This window comes from Elephas maximus, chromosome 2 (genome assembly GCF_024166365.1).
Source record: "Elephas maximus indicus isolate mEleMax1 chromosome 2, mEleMax1 primary haplotype, whole genome shotgun sequence".
Lineage (NCBI taxonomy): Eukaryota > Metazoa > Chordata > Mammalia > Proboscidea > Elephantidae > Elephas > Elephas maximus.
This window is the reverse complement of record NC_064820.1, coordinates 55749106-55770912: the sequence shown is the minus strand read 5'-3', so window position 1 is coordinate 55770912 and position 21807 is coordinate 55749106. Positions and strand designations below refer to the sequence as shown.

General features: G+C 38.4%; 1 protein-coding gene across 1 annotated transcript in view; it reads right to left on the bottom strand.

Moving 5' to 3' along the window:
- The window catches only part of ITGA1 (integrin subunit alpha 1), a 229158-nt gene that overhangs the window by 136375 nt on the left and 70976 nt on the right, over nucleotides 1–21807 (bottom strand). Inside the window, exon 2 of the mRNA XM_049863571.1 lies at nucleotides 12657–12777. Within this exon, the coding sequence (XP_049719528.1) occupies nucleotides 12657–12777 (121 nt within the window). The remainder of the gene's footprint in view (nucleotides 1–12656; nucleotides 12778–21807) is intronic.

Here is a 21807-nt window from a genome sequence, read left to right as displayed (position 1 = left end):
ACTGACTAATTTCACTCAGCATAATGCCTTTCAGATCCCTCCATGTTAGACATGTTCCACGGATTCATCGTTGTTCTTAATAGTTGGCTAGTATTCCACTATGTGAATACCATTATTTATTTATCCATTCATCCATTGAAGGACGCCTTGGTTGCTTCCAACTTTTTGCTATTATAAATAGTGCTGCAGTAACATGGGTGTGCATATGTCTGTTCATGTGAAGGCCCTTATTTCTCTAGGATTTATTCCAAGGGGTGGGATTGCTGGATTGTATGGTACTTCTATTTCTAGCTTTTTAAGGAAGCACCAAATCAATTTCCAAAGTGGTTGGACCATTTTACATTCCCACGAGCAGTGTACAACTGTTCCAGTCTCTCTACAATCTCTTCAACATTTATTATTTTGTGTTTTTTGGATTAACACCAGCCTTGCTGGGGTGAGATGGTATCTCATTGTAGTTTTGATTTGCATTTCTCTAATGGCTTATGATCATGAGCATTTCCTCATGCATCTGTTAGCCACCTGAATATATTCTTTGGTAAACTGCCTGTTCATATCCTTTGCCCATTTTTTTAATTGGCTTTATTCGTCTTTTTGTTGTTGAGTTTTTGCAATATTGTATAGATTTTAGAGCTCAGATGCTCATCGGAATTGTTGTAGCCAAAAACTTTTTCCCAGTCTGTAGGTAATCTTTTTACTCTTTTGGTGATGTCTTTGGATGAACATAGGTGTTTGGTTTTCAGGAGCCGCCGGTTATCTAGTTTCTCTTCTAGTGTTTGTGCATTATTAGTAATGTTTTATATACTATTAATGCCAGTATTAGGGCTTCTAGCATTGTCCTTATTTTGTCTTCCATGATCTTTATTCTTTTAGATTTTATATTTAGGTTTTTGATTCATTTTGAGTTAGTTTTTGTGCATGGTGTGAGGTATGGGTCTTGTTTCATTTTTTTGCAGATGGATATCCAGTTATGCCAGCACCACGTGTTAAAGATGCTGTCTTTTCCCCATTTAACAGACTTTGGGCCTTTGTCAAATATCAGCTGGGTCACATGTGGAGGGATTTATGTCTGGATTCTCAATTCTGTTCCATTGGTCTATGTATCTATTGTACCAATATCAGGCTGTACTGACTACTGGGGTAGTATAATATGTTCTAAAATCAGGTACTGTGAGGCCTCCCACTTTGTTCTTCTTTTTCAGTAAAGCTTTACTTATCCGGGGCTTCTTTCCCTTCTGTATGAAGTCGGTGATTTGTTTCTCCACCTCATTAAAAAATGTCATTGGTATTTGGATCAGGAAAAAGCACATTTTTTAAGCTGCTTAAAATTTAGCGGGAGAAACAAACCAATAAATGTACTATTAGAATACTGAACAGATCTGAATTTGATGATGCAACAACAGCCAAATTCCAGCGGCAAAAAAGAACACCACTCCTTTGATGAGTACAAACAGTGCAATATAGCTGGAGTAAAATTTGAGGCTGGCAAGATAAACAGTGTCCGGATATGAATGTTCTTTAGTCTACTCTAACGACTTTGGATTTATTATCTGAATGGAGAAGTAGGGAACCACTGAAGTTTTTAAATGGGGTGTGAGATGATAAACTCTTTAATTTATAAAGCTTATTTGCCTTTATTGTCATTAATAAATTAAAGAGGAACAAACTTTCCATAGGGAGACAAGGTTAGAGTTTATAAAGTAATACAAACGAGAAAAGAGGACCTGAATTAAGGATGTGGAGAGGAAAGACTAACCAATGCTGGAAATATTTAGGATATATGCTGTTTTAGTTGGGTTCTCATAAAAGCAGGCCTTGAGACATGGACTTTTATACAGGTAATTTAGGGTAGACAATCCTAAGAAGGCACAGTGTGGAAATGGGAAAAAAGAGAGGGGAGGAAGAAAGGCCGATAAAGGGTATATTGATAAGTAGGTTACTTCTATAGGCAACTGGGCTTAGTCTTGCTGGGGAACCTCTCAGAAACTATGTGGACATGTATGAGCATGTTATGAGCATGTAACAATAGTTGAGGCTCTAAAAGTGAATACTACCGTCTGGAGAGAGTACACAGTAGGAAAAGAGCTGAGGGATGACCTTTGGGGAAAACAGCACTTAAGGTTTTAATGAGTCAAGGAGAGAAACTAGGCAGGTGTGATCAGAGAGGGAAAAGGGAAACCAGGAGACAAAGGTGTCACGGAAGCCAAAGAAGGAAAGGAAGTCAAGAATGGGAGGTAGAGATGGGAGTCATAAGTGTACAGTTGACTTCATTTCAAGTAACTTGTCTAAAACCAAGGTGGATGGGACCATGTTAAATAAAAGTGGGCTTCTTTTTTCAAGGCAATGGCAAACCATTAACGATTTGAGGAGAATTTAAATTTATTGTTGAGGCAACTTAAAAAACATTTTTTTTTTTTTAAATATGGTTAAATGACAGTAAGAAAGAACCAGTAGCAAAGGAAAGGCTGAAGTAACAGTAGAAAGAGTAGGGTCCCAGAGCAGGTGAGAGGGGTGGATTCAGGACAGGCTTGTCTCAGATGTGAAGAAGGGCCACCACTTCCTGACTCAGGGCTCTTGATGTCCAGGTGTTTAGAAATTTTAAGTATGATAGATGGTTTTCAATTGTGGCCACAAGAATTGCTTGCAGTCTGTATGCACCTTTGCAATGTGACTTTGTCATTTTTCCAGGAGATGGAATATATTTTTCCTTTTGTTGAATCCAGGCTTGCCCTGTTATTTGCATTATCAACAGCATGAAGCAGAAATGATACCATGACTCTTGAGGCTAGGCATTAAAAGGCCTTGCAGATTCCATTTCATATTTTTGGAAATCTGAAACCACCATGCTGTGAGGAAGCCTAGTCTAGCCTAATGGAAGATGAAAGGCCACATGGAGAATGAATGGTTTATTTAACAGTAGGCAGGAAATGCTGGACGTGTAAGTGAAGCCATGTTGTACCCTCCAGCCCCAGGTGATCTATTAGATGACTATAAGCACATGAATACGGAGCCCTGGTGGTGCAACTCTTAAATTCTCAGCTGCTAACCAAAAGGTCAGCTGTTCTAACCCACCCAGTGGCTCCAAGGGAGAAAGACCTGGTGATCTGCTTCTGTAAAGATTCCAGCCTAGAAAACCCAATGAGACAGTTCTACTCTGTCACATGAGATCACTATGAGTGAAATCAAGTTGACGGCACCTTAACAACAAGAACAACAAATGCATGAATAAGCCAGGCAGCGGGGAAACAACCCATTTAGTACTCAGAATCATGAGAAATAATAAGTTGTTGTTGCTTTAAGTCACTAAGTTTTGGCGTGACAGCTAATTGAAACAGTAAAGGAGGATAAAGTTCTTGTTTCTTTATTCTTACTAGAAAATAATAGTTGTAGTCATCTAGTGAGATTTATGGGGAAATATAAAGAGCAGGGTAGTGGACTTATGGGAAAATGATAAAGATTTAAACTTACAAGACATTTAAACTTACATTTAAACTTACATACATAGGCTAGCCAGGTAGCTCCTAGCCTAGACAAGGTAGGTTATAGCTGATCAGGGATGTTTTGGAAGGTGTTTCTACAGTGGATGTATTGATAGGCCTCCAAAGCCATTTCCAATTCTAAGATTCCATCACCTGAATATAGATCAAATATAAATGCGTAAAGTGAGAACTGACTAGTTGAAAAACATGTAGCATTAACCAGGGAAACTCTAGAACAATCAATGAAAAGTGAGCCCTGAACAGCATTTTAATAACTAAGATATTGTGGATTATAAGGCAGAGGGAAAGGAGATCTTGGATGATTCAGGCAAAAGTATGGAAACCAGAGAGTGAGGATTACAAATGGAAGATGGTAAGGAGGTCCAGGTGGCTAGAACATTGGGTAAAGCTTTCCTATACAGTTGAGCAAGGAGAATGGGATTGGCAAACAGTTGATTCTGAAGGAAAGTCAAGGGCTTAGATTTGATCTCTAGGGCAATTGAAAGGCCCTGGAGTATGAGATAATTGGGAACTAACCTGATACAACAACCTGAATTGTGGTCTAGTGTGTATTTTGAGCTAAGTGAAGACTGAGGTGTGAGATTTCAGAAAGTGATATAGTAACCAGGATTGAGACAGGGAGTTTGGTGGTTGGGACAAAGAGTAAAGAATGGATTAGGAGGACATATGGCATAAAGTAATTTTTCTAGGAGCTGACTATTTGCTCTGGCAACAAGCATGGAGGTCTTGAAAGTACATGTATCTTACCACTTGTATCCTGAGTAAGGTTTACTTTTCCCAGGCTGCATAAATATTATAAGACCCTAGAATAGTATCAGTCTAGGGTTTATGGAATTTCAGGGATGTCCAGCATACTCAATCCCCATTATCTTGCTCTGTTCCCCCCCCGACACAATATTTATCATATTTTGACATATGATATTATTTACCTGTTTATTACTTATTTTTTATTTTCTGTTCCCCCCAGTAGACTATAACTCCACAATGCCAGGAATGTTTGTCTATTTTGTTCACTCATGTATCTATACTACCTAGAACAGTACCAGGTACACCATAGATGTTAAATATATATTTATTGAATGAATGAATGAATATCTGTGTCAAATATTCTAAGAACCTAAGTAAGGCAAACCTGGGAATTTTAAACTCATGTGACCAGGTAATAGATCAGAATTGTGAAATATTTTTTTTCCATTTTAGAGGCTGGCTAGTTTGCTTAAGCAAATCCCATGCAAGCTTTTGGGTGATACATAAGTCATTTTCCATAGGTCAAGGTTCCTTGGTGTGAGACGGAAAGAACTGGCTGAGAAGTCAGAGGGCTGGTGTTCCAAGTCCCTGTCACATACTTGCTATATAAAACCTTTCGCAATTCATTCTCTGTGTCCCAGTTTCCTGCCTAGAAAATGAAAACGATAACAACAATATCTGCCCAAACCCACAAGGTCAATGTGCAGATGCAAGGCACATTGCTTCATGAACTATGGATATTTTTATCTTAAAATTTAGTGCAAGTCGAACATAACTCACTACATTTTATTCCCATCAGACTTTGTTGTTTCCGTGGTATTTGGCAATGATTTGTCTGAAGATTAAGAGGACTGGAGAATGTCCTAAATCTCATTACTGATGTCTAGAAAAACACCTGATGAGTTCAAGATCATCAAAGTGAGAGAAATGCCTCTTCTCCACATAAAGGCCCCAATTATAATAAAATTTAGGAAATTGAGAAATTCTTGCTATTCATAATAGTCATTCTTGTCATTATCACCATTATTGTGTTTATAAATAAACATTTATGTTTATTTGAAGAGTAGCTGTTCTTTGACTTCTCAGTTTCTTGTTTATTTTTTATCCCCACTCCCCCCCCACCCCATAAAAAATAGTTTCCTGGACAGTGGTATCTTATATTTCTTATGTTTACCTTATTTCATGCACACTCTCTGGCTCTTTCTTGATGTCTACTACATAAATCAAATCAACATCACTCTCAGGGTGCCAGGCACCCCTGGCAGCCACTTCTGTTTTTTTTAAATGGACTAAGCGTTTGGTTATGTTAGGGAGTAAAACTTATGCAGTGGCCTCATTAGCTCAATGCTTTTGGTCATGTAAGGCAGAGGGGTGGAAACGAGGTGAGCCAAAGAAATGACAAGTTTAGCAAAGAGAAAATCTCAATTTCAAAAAGCATTATAAACAATGTAAACATTATATAATAATCTTTAAGAAAAAAATTGATATATCCTTTAAAAAGCCTTTTTTTTCCCTCAAGCTCAAATACTCTTTCTGAAAAACACACACGAGCATGCACAGTGGTGGCCAACCCAAGAGAATACTCCTCTGTCATTCAATAGATTCTGTCTGCATGTCTTCTCAGGGAGAATAAATTCCTAAAGAGCTACATGGACTGAAAATTCAGCTCTGTCGTAAAAAAAAAAAAAAAAAAACAAATAATAGAAGATTTACTGTATTATGAAATTCAGGGTGTGTTTCATAATATGGTAAATGGATAGTCTAAACTACTTGTTTCTTTTCCAGTTGTTATATCAGAAACACGTGACGATTTATTGTTTTACAAATAAGCTATCAGGATCTCAGATGATGTCAGTTAGTGGTCAGGGCTGTTCTGATACACAGGCAGTGCCCGAGGCTGAGTGCCTGTGATGGGGAGGCCTCATCAGATCCTTCCACAAACACATCTCCCCAACTTGTTTTCCCTAGTGCTAGCCACGGCTCACAAAGTTATTGCAAGCCGTCCTTACTGAGAGCCTTTAATAGGTCACTGGGGGGTCCCTGGGTAGTGCAAATGATTAGCGTGCTCAGTTGCTAACCTAAAGGTTGGAGGTTCGTGTTCACCCAGAGATGTCTTGAAGGAAAGGCCTGGTGATCTGCTTCTGAAAAAAAATCAGCCATTGAAAAACCTACGGAGCACAGTGCTATTCTGACACACATGGGGTCACCATGAGCTGGAGTTGACTGAATAGTAAATGATTTTTTAATAGCCACTATTTAAAAAACTGTAGTCAGGTACGAAAATGAGTAAGACACATTATCTGTACTCAAAAAACTTGCATAAATGTAAGAAATGCAAACCCAAACATAACTAGCTTGAATATTTGTGGAATTTGTGGTTGTTGAACAACTGCAATACAAAATACATGATGGTGTCTGTTTCATTCATTGTTGTATCCTTGATGCCCAGATCAATGCTTGGTACACAACAGGCACTCAATAAATGCTGAAGTAAAAGAATGAGCAAATATATGGCAGACAAAAATAAATTCTAAGGGAAATACAATCTAAGGATGTAGGGATGTACCTGATATTGTAACTGATTCCAGTGATGAGCGATCTAGGAAAGATTCATCAAGGAGGGGGCAAGAGTGAGTAAGATCTCCAGAGAGAGAGAGAAGGAAAAGAATAGAAGACAGATAGGAAAACTTGTGAGCTGGAATATAGGTGTTGTGGAGGGAAGTAGTGGACATCACAGTTGGAAGGTTAGGCTAAGGCTCAACCATAGTGTATCTTGGATGTTGGGTTAATAAGTTTGGATCTCATTTCATTGTAAACAGGGCATCAATAAAAGACTGTAAATAACATAAGCCAACTAGTATCCTTACTTGGCATAAAGCAGATCACTATAGGGAAAAGACATGAGGTCAACACTTTTTGATACATATTGGGTTTGGGATTGGCTAGGGAAGTATATGCATCATGGAAGTCTACTTAGAGAAGGCAGACCCATTGAAGGTACTGAAGCCCTCAAGAAAGGCTGCTTGAACAGCAAATAAAAGGATAGGTGCACACGCTGAAAGGAATGAAGCAAAGGAACTTCAGAGAGTGGAAAGTTCCAAACCAACATCTCGTAATTTTCCCATTAAGACTTTACCATGCTGACGATTACCACTAAATCCAGAAGGCTTGTGAAATGCTGAACACATTTAAGTTTCTTCTCTTCAAAGCAAAATTATTAAACCAGTTATGCTCTTTCTGAATACTTCTGAATCACACTGAAATTACTTGGATGCTCTAGCTCATGCTAACCATACTTAATAACAGCTGATCTTAATCAGAGGCATAATGTGTTCTGCTACTGAGAAAACATGTGATTTCTTAGCCAAAGATATAAACTAAAGTACATAAAGTTCACAGCGAACTTCTTAAAACTAAGGAAAGCATGAAGCTACCTTTTCTGTTAACTTTTGAATCTTTCAAAAAGAATTAAAGCAATGCTTCAAAATATACAGACTGTGCTTGTAATGGGTCAACAAGTGTTTCTTCCTTAGGCATAAGATAGCAAAAATGGAAGATGAGTCAGGATGATGTTTTTAAACCTGATGTTCATTAATTTCCAAAACTTGAACAGTAAATATGACTTATGAAGGTGCCCACCTCTGGAGAAATTTATATAACAAAATTCATGTTCCCTAAAATATGTCCATTATTCCACAGTCCTTTCCTTAGTGTAAGTCTGCCTTTGCTTTTATAAACACAGAACATCCAAACATATTTCTGCAATTTATTTTGCACTGCCAGTGCCTGGATCTGGATCTCTTTAGCACAATATGCTGCTACCATGCAAGCCTTAAAGGTTTGGACATTTAAGGCTTTTGTTGTTCATTTATTTTTAAATTAAGTTGGCCACATCATTTTGATTCACCTAACTTCTAATATCCTTTCTATAAGACCATTTTAAATGTGGAGTGTCCAATGGAATTAGACAGTCTGACTTCTACATATATCCCAAGGCTCACAAGCTCTCACATAGGAATTAATATGTAAAGTTTGGTACTTATCTCAAAGATTGTTATTATCAACATTTACTTTTTTAATATAACTCTAATAAAGAAAAAAATGACTAGACTGGGAGTGAAGAGGGATGAGTTCTACTTTCAGTTTTGGCCCTAAGTGGTTGTATTTCTCTAGGAGAGTCACTTTTGACTTTATTTTTATTTTATTTATTTATTTTTTAAAATTTTTATTGTGCTTTAAGTGAGTTTACAAATCAAGTCAGTCTCTCACACAAAAATTTATACACACCTTGCTGTTGTTGTTGTTAGGTGCCGTCAAGTCGGTTCCGACTCACAGCGACCCTAAGCACAACAGAACGAAACACTGCCCTGTCCTGAGCCATCCTTACAATCATTGTTATGTTTGAGCTCATTGTTGCAGCCACTGTGTCAATCCACCTCGTTTAGGGGCTTCCTCTCTTCCGCTGACCCTGTACTCTGCCAAGCATGATGTCCTTCTCCAGGGACTGATTCCTCCTGACAACATGTCCAAAGTAGTAAGACGCAGTGTCGCCATCCTTGCCTCTAAGGAGCATTCTGGCTATGTTTCTTCTAACACAGATTTGTTCATTCTTTTAGCAGTCCATGGTATATTCAATATTCTTTACAAACACCATAATTCAAAGGTGTCAATTCTTCTTTGGTCTTCCTTATTCATGTCCAGCTTTCACATGCATATGATGCGATCGAAAATACCATGGGTTGCGTCAGGTGCACCTTAGTCTTCAGGGTGACATCTTTGCTCTTCAACACTTTGAAGAGGTCTTTTGCAGCAGATTTACCCAATGCAACGAGTCTTTTGATTTCTTGACTGCTGCTTCCATGGCTGTTGATTGTGGATCCAAGTAAAATGAAATCCTTGACAACTTCAGTCTTTTCTCCGTTTATCATGATGTTGCTCGTTGGTCCAGTTGTGAGGACTTTTGTTTCCTTTATGTTGAGGTGCAATCCATGCTGAAGGCTGTGGTCTTTGATCTTCATTAGTAAGTGCTTCAAGTCCTCTTCACTTTCAGCAAGCAAGGTTGTGTCATATGCATAACGCAGGTTGTTAATGAGTCTTCCTCCAATCCTGATGCCCCCTTCTTCTTCATATAGTCCAGCTTCTCAGACTATTTGCTCAGCATACAGATTGAATAGGTATGGTGAAAGAATACAATCCTGACGCATACCTCTCCTGACTTTAAACCAATCAGTACCCCCTTGTTCTGTCTGAACAACTGCCTCTTGACCTATGTAAAGGTTCCTCAGGAGCACAATTAAGTGTTCTGGAATTCCCATTCTTCACAATGTTATCCATAGTTTGTTATGATCCACACAGCCGAATGTCTTTGCGTAGTCAATAAAACACAGGTAAACATCCTTCTGGTATTCTCTGCTTTCAGCCATGATCCATCTGATATCAGCAATGATATCCTTAGTTCCACGTCCTCTTCTGAAACTGGCCTGAAATTGTGGCAGTTCCCTGTCAACATACTGCTGCAGCCGTTTTTGAATGATCTTCAGCAAAATTTTGCTTACGTATGATATTAATGATATTGTTCTGTAATTTCCGCATTCAGTTGGATCACCTTTCTTGGGAATAGGCAGAAATATGGATCTCTTCCAGTCAGTTGGTCAGGAAGCTGTTTTCCATATTTCTTGGCATAGACGAGTGAGCACCTCCAGTGCTGCATCTGTTTGTTGAAACATCTCAATTGATATTCCATCAATTCCTGGAGCCTTGTTTTTCCCCAATGCCTTCTGAGCAGCTTGGACTTCTTCCTTCAGTACCATCAGTTCCTGATCATATGCCACCTCTTGAAATGGGTGAACATCAACTAATTCTTTTTGGTATAATGACTCTGTGTATTCCTTCTATCGTCTTTTGATGCTTCCTCCATCATTGAATATTTTCCCCATGGAAACCTTCACTATTGCAACTCGAGGCTTGAATTTTTTCTTCAGTTCTTTCAGCTTGAGAAATGCCAAGCATGTTCTTCCCTTTTGGTATTCCATCTCCAGCTCTTTGCACATGTCATAATACTTTACTTTGTCTTCTCAAGACGCCCTTTGAAATCTTCTGTTCAGTTCTTTTACTTCTTATACAGCTTGCTACATGCTCCCAATTGCTCTCTCCCTAGTGATGACTTTATTTTTATGTGTCTGTTTCCTCATCAATAGGAGTAGAGTGTTAAACTAGATTCAGTTGTTCAGCCAACAAATAATCATTGAGTGCCAGATGCTGGACAGGGCACAGGGTTGAGACTGGGCACTAAACCAGCCCTTGTTCTCCAAGCACTTCCCCTAACAATAACTTCCACCTCTTCTCTATATTCCAGTTTGAAATTTCCAACTACCTAGACATCATCTTGAATGCAAGCTATCTAAAACCAGATTTACCAGGTTCTTGATAAAATGGATTTTCCTTCCTTGTATGTATATCTCTGTCAGTGACCACCCACTTCCCAATAATCCAGTCCAGAAATTGTGGAATTGCCCACATTTGTCAGTTTCAAGCTTCCACCAAGACTTAATGATTCATGTAAATATATTCATCTTTTAGTTCAATTGCCCCCAATCTATCCTTGGGCCTCTTCCCTTCAGCACGGCATTATTATTCTTGCTTGCCTGTAGATTTCCCGTCTTTCAGACACTTTTACATGTGTTTATATGAAATTTAACCTTTGAGAAATATGTTAATATATCACTACTATGCTTCAGTTTATTATAATTTATGCACAATGAGAAGCCTGATCAGTTGGGCCAGTCACCATTACTGTCCCGAAGTAGGGTTCCTTAAATTGCAGGCATAATGACTAAAAGAATAACACTGGTATCTAGAGGACCAGCCCCACCCATTTAACCTTAACAGAGTGAGAGATAATAGGATAAAAGGATAGTGAACTTAAAATTCATACTGTTATCAGATTTCTCAGCTGAGATATGTAAGGAGAGAGGAAACACCCCCAGAAATTCTGCTTTACACCTGAATTACATCTGATACATTTCTATTTAGAAAATGTTAAATTCAATTTCTTACTTTTGAAAGTCTTTGGGGGATTATTATTGAATTAATCAAGACTAAAGATAAAGCAGAATCTCAAAAAAATAATTTTTTTCATATGTGAAATAATTATAGTAGTGACAGATTACTGTTATTCAAGTAGATATAAGTCCCTCTTTGTTTCTTTTTTTGTTTATTATTGTTGTTACTAGAGAAATCGTCATCTTTAAGTTTTAAAACTGAAGAAAAGTTCAATTAAGTCCTATTTTCTCCCCTATAATTCCAATTACAAAAAAAAAAAAAAGAATCACACTTACTAAAGTCCATGCTAAATATAAAGCAAAAGAACTCTAATACCCATTTTATGTAATTCTCAACGAGTTAAATAAACTTTTAAAATCAACCCTAAAATAAACTTAACCAATATTAGCACTTAAAAACGTATAAAGTAAATCTAATAAGGGTTCTTACAAACTTTAGACAAAACCCAGTAGGTCAGTAAGGCACCAAAAATATAAGCCCAATATTCAAAGCTAACATATAAACCTGTTGCCGTCAAGTTTACTCCGATTCATAACAACCCTATACAACAGGGTAGAACTGCCCTATAGGGTTTTCAGGAAATGCCTAGTGGATCCAAACTGCTGACCTTTTGGTTAGCAGCCATACCTCTTAGCCACTATACCACCAGGGTTTCTAGCCCAATATTATGAAGGCTATATTAACCCTTTCAAGGCAGCATCTCATCTGCTCCTCAGCCCCTCCTGCTGAATTTCAGCCCAGTACATTCAAATTAGTCTAAAATGAAAATGAGAACTCCTGCCAGAGCAATATAGTTACTAAACAATAACTATTTTGGCTATTTGACCATTTTTGTCTCACATACTAAGGACATGTTATCAAGAGGGACCAGTTCCTGGAGAAGGATATCATTCTTGGTAAAATAGAGGGTCAGCAAAAAAGAGGAAGACCCTTAACGAGATGTATTGACACAGTGGCTGCAACAATGGGCTCAAACATAGCAATGATCCTGAGGATGGCGCAGGACTAGGCAGCATTTTGTTCTGTTGTACACAGGGTCTCTATGAGTTGGAACCAGCTTGGTGACACTAACAACAGCAACAACGACAACTATTTTCAATAAAGGCCTTTCTTGAGGTCAGTCCAGGCTTCAGCAGAAACCACTAATCACTTGCTTCTTTTAAGCAATATTGCTAAGGGATATTTCTTTTTTACTTTAGGTCAATTTCTTTTACCAAATGATAAGACTGTCTTTTCTACCATAAGTGATTTATTCTGTTGAAGGCTCATTCATAAAACAAACTGTAACCAAATAATATTTTCCATTATCTTACAACTAAACAACAATAACAAAACTCACTGACTTACCATTTTCCTTCTTCATTTTCATATTGTTGAACAGTATATCCAAACATGTCCTCCACTGGGCCACTGAAAGTCATTGAGTTTTTCACATCAACATTGAATGATATGCAGAAGCCTAGAAGAGCTTTAAGAGGGAAAAAAAAGTTCAGTTAAACAGAGTAAAGCAAGATTCTATATGTTTTGAGTTAAGGAAGATGTTCTAGAGGTTACCCTTGAAAACTGTGATGCTGTTACAAAAAAGCAGTGATGCTCCAAGAATGAGAACTACAAGAAAAACTTATGACATTAAGTTTATTACAGACTAAAAAATCAATACAATGGCTTCAAGCCATACAAGTATTAATGCTCAAACAAAATTCCATAGTAATTTAGTGTCTGTACCATTCCCAGAACTAAAGATTTCATAATGTGTGGGAAAGAGTTGGCAGAGGCTCATGCTCACATATGACTCACAATTGCAGACAGTTATCCAGTAGTTAGCCCTACAACAAACCATGGCCACTAATTAAATGTAAATAGCTTCATTTCCCATTTCGACTACACAGAATGCAAGTATCACCATTGAAAGCCTCGAGAGAGGATACTTTCTTCTCTGCTTCCAAAGGAAATGGCAAGTGGATTGCCTCCATCTGGAGAGGGCTTCCTATGCCAGCCTGAGATTTGCTCTGCTTCTTTCCCTGCCTGAATCAAGCGGTCAGTGGGAGCTTACACTAATACATTAAAGCCTCCTCACAACGTCGTTGGTGATGATAAGCTCAGTTTGCTGTTGAGAGTAAATCAGAAGATGTATCTCGAGGGCATATTCAATGCCTGACACATACTAGATATTCAGTAAGAGTTAATTCTCAATTTCTTCAGAGTCTAGGTAATGGAAACCCTTTATAAGTAAGACTGTCTCCTAACTGGGTTCTGGAATCATCTCCTCAAATGGGTGGTACCAAATTCCATCTTTGGTAATGTTTATTAAAGCCTGCTTGTGAGGTTCCAAAGTATTTCCTCCTAATAACTCTTCCCAATGAGCACTCCTTCAGAAAAGCACACAGCATCATAATGTACATTCAGAGATGATGAGTTCTGTGTCCTTTGTTAAAGCCACCATAAAACCGCATGGATCCTGAAAAATTGTCTTTCCTAATTTTAAAGAAATAGATTCTGAGTGAATTTAGTAATTCCAAAATGTTAGCATTACCCACTGTAACCAAACCAAACCTATTGCTCAACATAATGGCGACCCCATGTGTTTCAGAGTAGAGCTCTTCCATAAATGCAGTCTAAATCTAGACTGCTATAATTCATAATCTTTAATATAGAACAACATTAACCCATAACCCATTGCCGTCAAGTTGATTCTGACTCCTAGCGAGCCTACGATGAATAACATTATTAAGTGCTTATTTGATGCACAGGATTATACATAACTTGGAGAACATTTATTCTTCAAGGAAACAAATAAAAATACTTGTCTACCTATTTATACTCTTCCTTAATCTCACCTACTTTTAAATCTCTTATGGAGATAATTATAATATACTGCCTACATTTTAGTTATCTGTGCCAGATTTTTTCCTAGACTGAAAGATTCTGAAAGGCAGGGATGCTTTGATTCATCTTTCTTACCCTCTGTCAAAATCTAGCCCAGCTCCCTGCCCACAGATGGGCAATAACCTATTTGTAGAATGATACATAATACTTTGAAGGAGGAAGTACACCAGCTGTAACTTGAGAAGAACTGGCAACTACTTCATCTTAGTTAAGGAATACATTCTGGAGATGGAAATTTTAAAGTTAGATTTTAAGGAGAAGGGAGAGATGTGACTTGGCAGGGGGAAGAAAATGTGTCTCAAGGATTTGGGAGGGTCTTTGCAAGCAATAAGACACAGGACAGGAGAAATATGGTTGCAAGATCATAGAGATTTGCCCGGCTGGAGTGGAAGGCGTAGAAGAATAGACGGGTAGCACAGGGCCATTTATGTACATTTCCTATTTGTTATGCAAGGGTGATGGAGAACAGCTGGTTACCATCTTCTGTGTAATAGCCCTTCACATATTTGAAGACAGTTTTAAATACTGCTTTCTCTCTATTCCAAACTAAATAGTACATGTTCCCACCCTTCAGACACAGTGGATTGACATAGTGGCTACAACAATGGGCTCAAGCATAGCAACGATTGTGAGGATGGTGCAGGACCAGGCAGTGTTTCCTTCTGTTGTACAAAGGGTCACTATGAGTGGGAACCGACTCGATGGTGCCTAACAACAACAACACCCTTTTCTTACAGGTTTAGTTTTCTTTCAATCACTTCTAACATATGACTTTTATATGAGAAAAGCATAAAATGGGACTTCTATAGCCAGGTTTCCTAACCTTGCCAGTATTAAATTTTGGTTCAGAAAATTCTTTGTTACTAGGGGCTGTCCTATGCATTTCAGGATGTTTAGCAAACATCTAATGGATATTAGATGCCAGGAGAAACTCCCTGAGTGTTAATGACAATCAAAATGTCTTCAGACACTGCTGAATTACTTATAGGGTCAAAATCACACCCCAAATTAACTGTTCTACAGATAATTACAAGAAAAACAATTATTTTGTTGAAGAATACGACTGAAAAACCAACTTCAGCCCATGGCCCAGAAGCATTCACATCACCTAGGAGCTTGTGATGAATGCAGAATCTCAGGCCCTACTCAGATCTACTGAATAAGTATCTCCAGCTTCACCAGATACCCAAAGTAGGAAAAACAAAAACAGCTGTTGTTGTTGAGTGACTTCCAACTCATGGTGATCTCATTTGTTGCAGAGTAGAACAGAGCTCCATAGGGTTTTACGGATTGTAATATTTACAGAAGCAGGTTACCAGCCCTTTCTTCAATGGTTCCGCTAGGTGGGTTCAAACAGCCGCCAACCTTTGGGTTAGCAGCCAAGCACAAAAGGTTTGTGCCACCCAGAGACTAGACAGCAACAAGCTACCCAGGGGAGTCATAGTCCTACTAAGGTTTGAGAAGCGCAGGTCTGTAACATGGTACCTCTTTTTTCAGAATATTAGTGCAGGTAAAAGAGTATACTCGGATTAAAAGCACTCGCTTTCCTTTAGACTAAGGTGGAAAGGGCTTCTCTTCAATCAGGGTCTACTTCACCGCTTGTGAAAGATTTTTTTTCCAGCACTTCATCATTTTTAGTATATGTCCTCCCAAAGGCCATGTGTAGTACCCCTCAACACAGGACCAAGAGTTTTTGGTTTCATTTTTGGGCTTGTTTGTTTATTCTACATGTTGTGTGGAATGTCCGGGGTGTGTGTTACACTTTTTTTTTTTTTTTCATTTCCTGTCCTTAGAATTCTACAGGCAATTTGCCCAAAGTGATTGTAAATCAGCCTTTTTCATATTCTCTGAGGCACCAAGGAGCCTGAAGCACACGGGATGACATTTAAAAATAGTTTACATCTCATTCTTTTGATTTAAAGGAGTGTGTAAACAGTCAAGCAGCTTCTCATAACTTCTAGTTCAATGTTCATTTTGTTATATTAAATTGTCTAGAAACTTTACGTACCGGAAGTAAAATAAAATTGTACTTATTCTCAACCAAAACAAAAAATAAAAAAGGCAAACAGACTGAAGTAGCTTAAGGGGTAAGACTGGGAAAATATCAAAAATGCTTTTTCCATATTTGAAATTTCATATTGAAATTATTTTTCAATTGGCACACATGGTTAAACCCTGAACAACTAACCAAAAGGTTGGTATTTCAAATCCACCCAGAGGTGCCTAGGAAGTAAAGTCTGGTTATCTGCTTCTGAAAGGTCACAGCCTTGAAAATCCTGTGGAGCAGTTCTTCTCAGCACACATGGGGTTGCTAAGAGTTGGAATCAACTACACAGCAACTAACAACAACAGCAAAGGAGAGAAGGAGAGGGTTTTTCTTCCCCCCCTTAGTAATAACAACTATATTGTATACTTATCGTCGGTAGGTGCTGTCAAGCCGGCTCCAATACATAGCGACCCTGTGTACCACGGAACGAAACATGCCTGGTCTTGCACCATGCTCACAATCATTGTTATGCCTGGGCCCATTGTTGCAGCTACTGTATCAATCCTCCTTGTTGAAGGTCTTCCTCTTTTCCACTGACCCTCTATTTTACCAAGCATGATGTCCTTCTCCAGGGACTGATCTCTCCTGACAACATGTCCAAAGTATGTAAGATGCAGTCTCGCCATCCTTGCTTCCAAGGAGCACTTCTTCCAAGACAGATTTGTTTGTTCTTTTGGCAGTCCATGGTATATTTAATATTCTTTGCCCACACAACAATTCAGAGGTGTTAATTCTTCTTCAGTCATCCTTATTCATTGCTCAGCTTTTGAATGCATATGATGTGATTGAAAATACCATTGCTTGGGTCAGACGTACCTTAGTCTTCAAGGTGACATCTTTGCTTTTCAACACTTTAAAGAAGTCCTTTGCAGCAGATTTGCCCAATGCAATGGGTATTTTGATTTCTTGACTGCTTCTTCCATGGGTGTTGATTGTGGATCCAAGTAAAATGAAATCCTTGACAACTGTGATCTTTTATCCATTTATCATGATATTGCTTATTGATCCAGATTGTATACTTACTATGTGTTATTCCTTACATCCTTTACCTCATTTAATCTGCCAACAAACCTAAAATTAAATAGTGTTTGCAGATGAGGAGAAGTCAGCTGAGGATCTCAGAGCAATTCATTTGTCTGTGTTTCCAAAAGATTCCAAAATCCCCAGTATTAACCACCATTCACATTAATTCTATTTTTAAATCTTAGCCCTAAAACTGGAAATGGCAGGTGAACATGAGATGAAGATAGGTTTAGAAGGGAGGTCACTTATTTGCCCAAGTGATCCTTGAGAGGCAATCACTGGGGGAAAATTTGGGGAGATGACTTCTACAGTGGAGATGGGGCAGGGGATGTGGGCAATGATGGGGAAGGTCATCAACACAGAGCTCCAGATCAAGCTTCATAAGGGACTTCAGCTAAAACATATAAGTTCACCTAGAAATGAAAAGACATGCTCCTTTTCAAATATAGTTATATATACTATACATCTAAGGTCTAAAAACAGAAGAGTAAGGTCCCTCGTAAAAGAGATCATCTTGTGCAATTTCTTTATCGAAGGATGGAATTTGATGCATAAGACAATAAGAGAAGAAAGAAAGAAAGCAGTAACCTATAGCCCTGTAGTGTTTTGCTGCCCCAAAACATTTTCTACACATAATTATATTGAGCTATTCAACACACCGTGAGCAGCACAGAGCAGCAGTCATTGCCATCTTTTTGTGGATAAGGAAACTGAAGCTCGGGGAGTTTAAGTGATTTGTCCAAGGTCAGGCTGAGTTAGTGGCAGAAGTAGGTCTTAAACACTGATTTTTTTTTTTTTTTTTCCTGAGGTTGAATACAGACTTTGTGTGACTACAGTGCTATTGAGCTGGTGAGAGTAATTAAAAAAAAAAAAACTCAGCTCAACACACCCTCAATTGGTCTGGGAGAGCTCTTTATCATCTCGCGGCTTTGGAATGTTTGAGGGTAGAACCACACAGGAAAGCTGAATGGCGTGGGCAGAGTCTGGGCATCTTCAGTGGACACTGATGTTCCAGCTAAAGGAAAGCCTCCCTCCTCCACACTCCCCTGAGTTCCAAGAAGAGTAATTGTAGCCCGTTTGATTGTTTGGCTCCTTAGTGAAGAAAGCCTGCCTATGGAAGAGTGAGGCAAAAATTCTGATCTAGTAACATTCAGGTCTGAGTATTTAATCACCAAATTCTAAATATTATACAAAATATAAAGCCCAAGGCAAGAGGGTATCAAATAAAGGGTGACAAAGGAGACATATTAAAATCCTACTGACCTTTCTTTCAATAACTTCCCACATAAGTTTAAAGAATCTAGAAGTAATAGGAAATTTGGAAATGAAATTAACATTGGTTTAGTATTTTTAGTATAAAGAATGAAATAACACAGGACTAAGATCCCCATTGCCGTCAAGTCAATTCTGACTCATAGCAACCCTACAGGACAGAGGATAGCTGGCACGTAGAGTTTCCAGGGAGTGGCTGGTCGATTCAAACTGTTGACCGTTTGTAGCAGCCGAGCTCTTAACCACCAGGGCTCCAAAACTAAGATTGTAAATAATAATAATAATTGCCTTTTTAAAGTGAATTAATGTTACCAATTTTTTTTTTTTTTTTTTTCGTTCAGAGCAAATTCCTTGGTGGTATAGAAAGATGGTGGACTTTGGAGACATAGTTCAAACCCAGTCCTTTCATTGCATGATTTCCTCAGTCATTCATATTTATTCAACTACTCCAGAAATATTAGCCAAGTCTTAATTTGTGTTAGATGCACGCTGGGCCCTGGAGATACAGTCATAAAAAGATGCTGCGCTGGTGAAGGTTGCGTAACATGGTGAACCCAGTTAATGTCACTGAATCATACACGTGAAGAATGTTGAAACGGCAAATGTTCTGTTACAGATATATTTACCACAATTAAAAAAAAAAACAAAAACATCATGCTCCTGCTCTTACAGAGTTTATAGCCTTGCTGGGAAAAATAAAGGCAAATGTTTTAACCTCTATAAGCCTCAGCTTATCATATTTAAAATGAGCTTACAAATGCCTTTTAGATAATGGTTATATTTACTATATATGGGTAGAATTCAGTGATCAGTTTACCATCTGGCAGTTGAATTTTCTCATAGAGGAGAAACTCCCCCCCAGCTGACAACCATCTATTTGTGTCTTGGAAAAGAACGAGGCAGATGTGTAACGTCAGCAAGGCAAGCAGGTGTACTTTCTTACTTCCATGGCAAATTTCCTGTTTCTAAACCTGGCTGCAGTGACATGTAAAGAAAACCTGAGGCAAAAGCATTAGGTCTTCCAAACTGAAAAGCTAGCCAAAGGGAAGCAGTACAGGTAATACCAGTCCTTGCAAAAATAACCTTAACAATAGCAATGTGGCTCTTGGATTCTCCTATGCATATGAATGCATATTTAAGATACCTCCAGGATCTGAGCCAACAGCAAGGGGTCTTCTTTCCCTCTAAGGACAATCTACTCTCCTCTAACCTACTTCAAGGATTACAAGCCTATTCCAAAGACAGGATAAGCCTGAATATACTCTTTCTAGTATATTCAGACCATATCACTTGAGTCGTGGTATTGAGTCCACTGAGAATCAGACAGCACCCACAGGCAGTGTGACCACTGGCGTGTAGACGACACAGCCCCAGACACTCCCCAAACTTGCCATGGAGACACATCTTGGCCAGCCCTTACCTCTTTATGCCAAAGCTTCCTGTCGGAAAGAGTTCATTCCTCCCTTCTCAAATGCATAAAAAAAAAATGTTCATTGCTCCCTTCCCCAATGAATATAAACTCCTAAAGTAATATATCCTCACTATATAACTAATAATGTGATACTTGAGGCATTTTCTGTAATGCCAAATTTACTTTGTTTCTCAAGTTCAGACTATATACTCAATTTAAAGGCACTCTAAGGAGATGGAAGAAAAACATTTTAATGACAAGTGTTGGTGAAATTGGAAGCCATTTTCCCACCTTGTAATATATACGAAACATCTTTAAAATTACAGTGATGTGGAACTGAAATCTTAATTAGTTCAATTACTCTTAATAGGCTAAGCAAGTTGGATCTCAATTTTTATATACATGGTTACCTTAAAAGATAAAATTTGACTTACGGTATAACTGATTCTGTCTAAAAATGTTATAGTACTACATCACTAGAGTTGATCTGAAATCTCAGGTGATCATTTTTACAACATAGCAAGAGAAGGAGGAGCCAAAGAACTTCAATGGTAAAGACATGGAAAATGAACATAGAATGAGAATAAAATAAATTATGCAGAATCAACTCAAACTTTTAGAAATGACATAACAATCTCAAATACACATCTCAAGTACAGGAAAGCTATATTTGCTGGAAAAATTTACATCCAACTTAGTGTCCCCTTCAAACAATTGGCACTAACCTATAGAGTTACGTAAGAAGAAAATCTATCCCAGTAAATCTCACCATTCAAAGTTTTCCCATCAGAAATGATGTAATATGTCAGCAAGATATCCACCTCCACCACCAAGTCCAGAAAAGCCAATCCAAATAAACACTTCCATATTCAAGCATTTTCCAAGTTTCATCCTGGGAAGCTGCTTTTTAACTTCAGCTTGATGTAGTGGGTAAATTGTTTTGACTTAGCGCCTAAGGTCCCAAGAGCCCCCAGTTATTACAACTGGTATTTGAACTTCAAAGTGTGTGTGTGTATATATGTATATCTGCAATGTGGCCGGGTGGGAAGGGAGCAAGGGAGCAAGGAGGCATAATTCTTGGCACATAGTAGGTGTTTAATACACGTTTGTTAAGTGACACAGGATGGGATAAACAGAGAAATGAAGATTTGTAGTATGAAGGTTATTCTGGTTGTTAAGAACTTATTCCCTTTCATAAAAGCTACCCAGAATACTAAACTCCAATAGAGTGTTTCCCAAACATCCTTCCTTAAAAATCCCCCTTTTATAAATTTCTCTACATAAGTTTGTTCTTCCACAGTGTTTATTTTTCTTTGTAGTATCTACAGACATCTGCACTTTTCCCATATCCTCCTACCACAAATAATTGCCTGCTCTGCCAGCTTCTCTCAGATGGTCCCAACTCCTGATCTCTGAAATTCTTAAACGGCCTCAGAACCCAACTCCCTCCACCCTATCAGCCTTATCTTCTGACTTTGTGTTTTACAGGATAAAAAAGCTGCAAACATCAGGGATCCCTGAGCCCCGCTGTAGGAAGCACAACTCGTGTGTTTGTGCAAGCAACATGAGCACAGGGCTCTGTTCTCCAGCTGCCTGGCGTCCTGAGAGCTGAGCTCGTTAATGTCTGTGACTCCACAGCAAGGAGCGCTGCATAAGGAGAGGCATATCAAACTTGCAAACATAACATGGTTGCCACCCTATGCGAGGATTTACCCAGAAAGTCTGAGATAAAAAGTCTTTGGGTGGATAAGAACCTGAATAAAATTTGTACCTTGGTTAATGGATTCTTTTCAGTGAATTTTATTAGCTTACATAAAATTTCTTCTCAGTGATAAATATACGTTCCCAGGTTTTTTTTT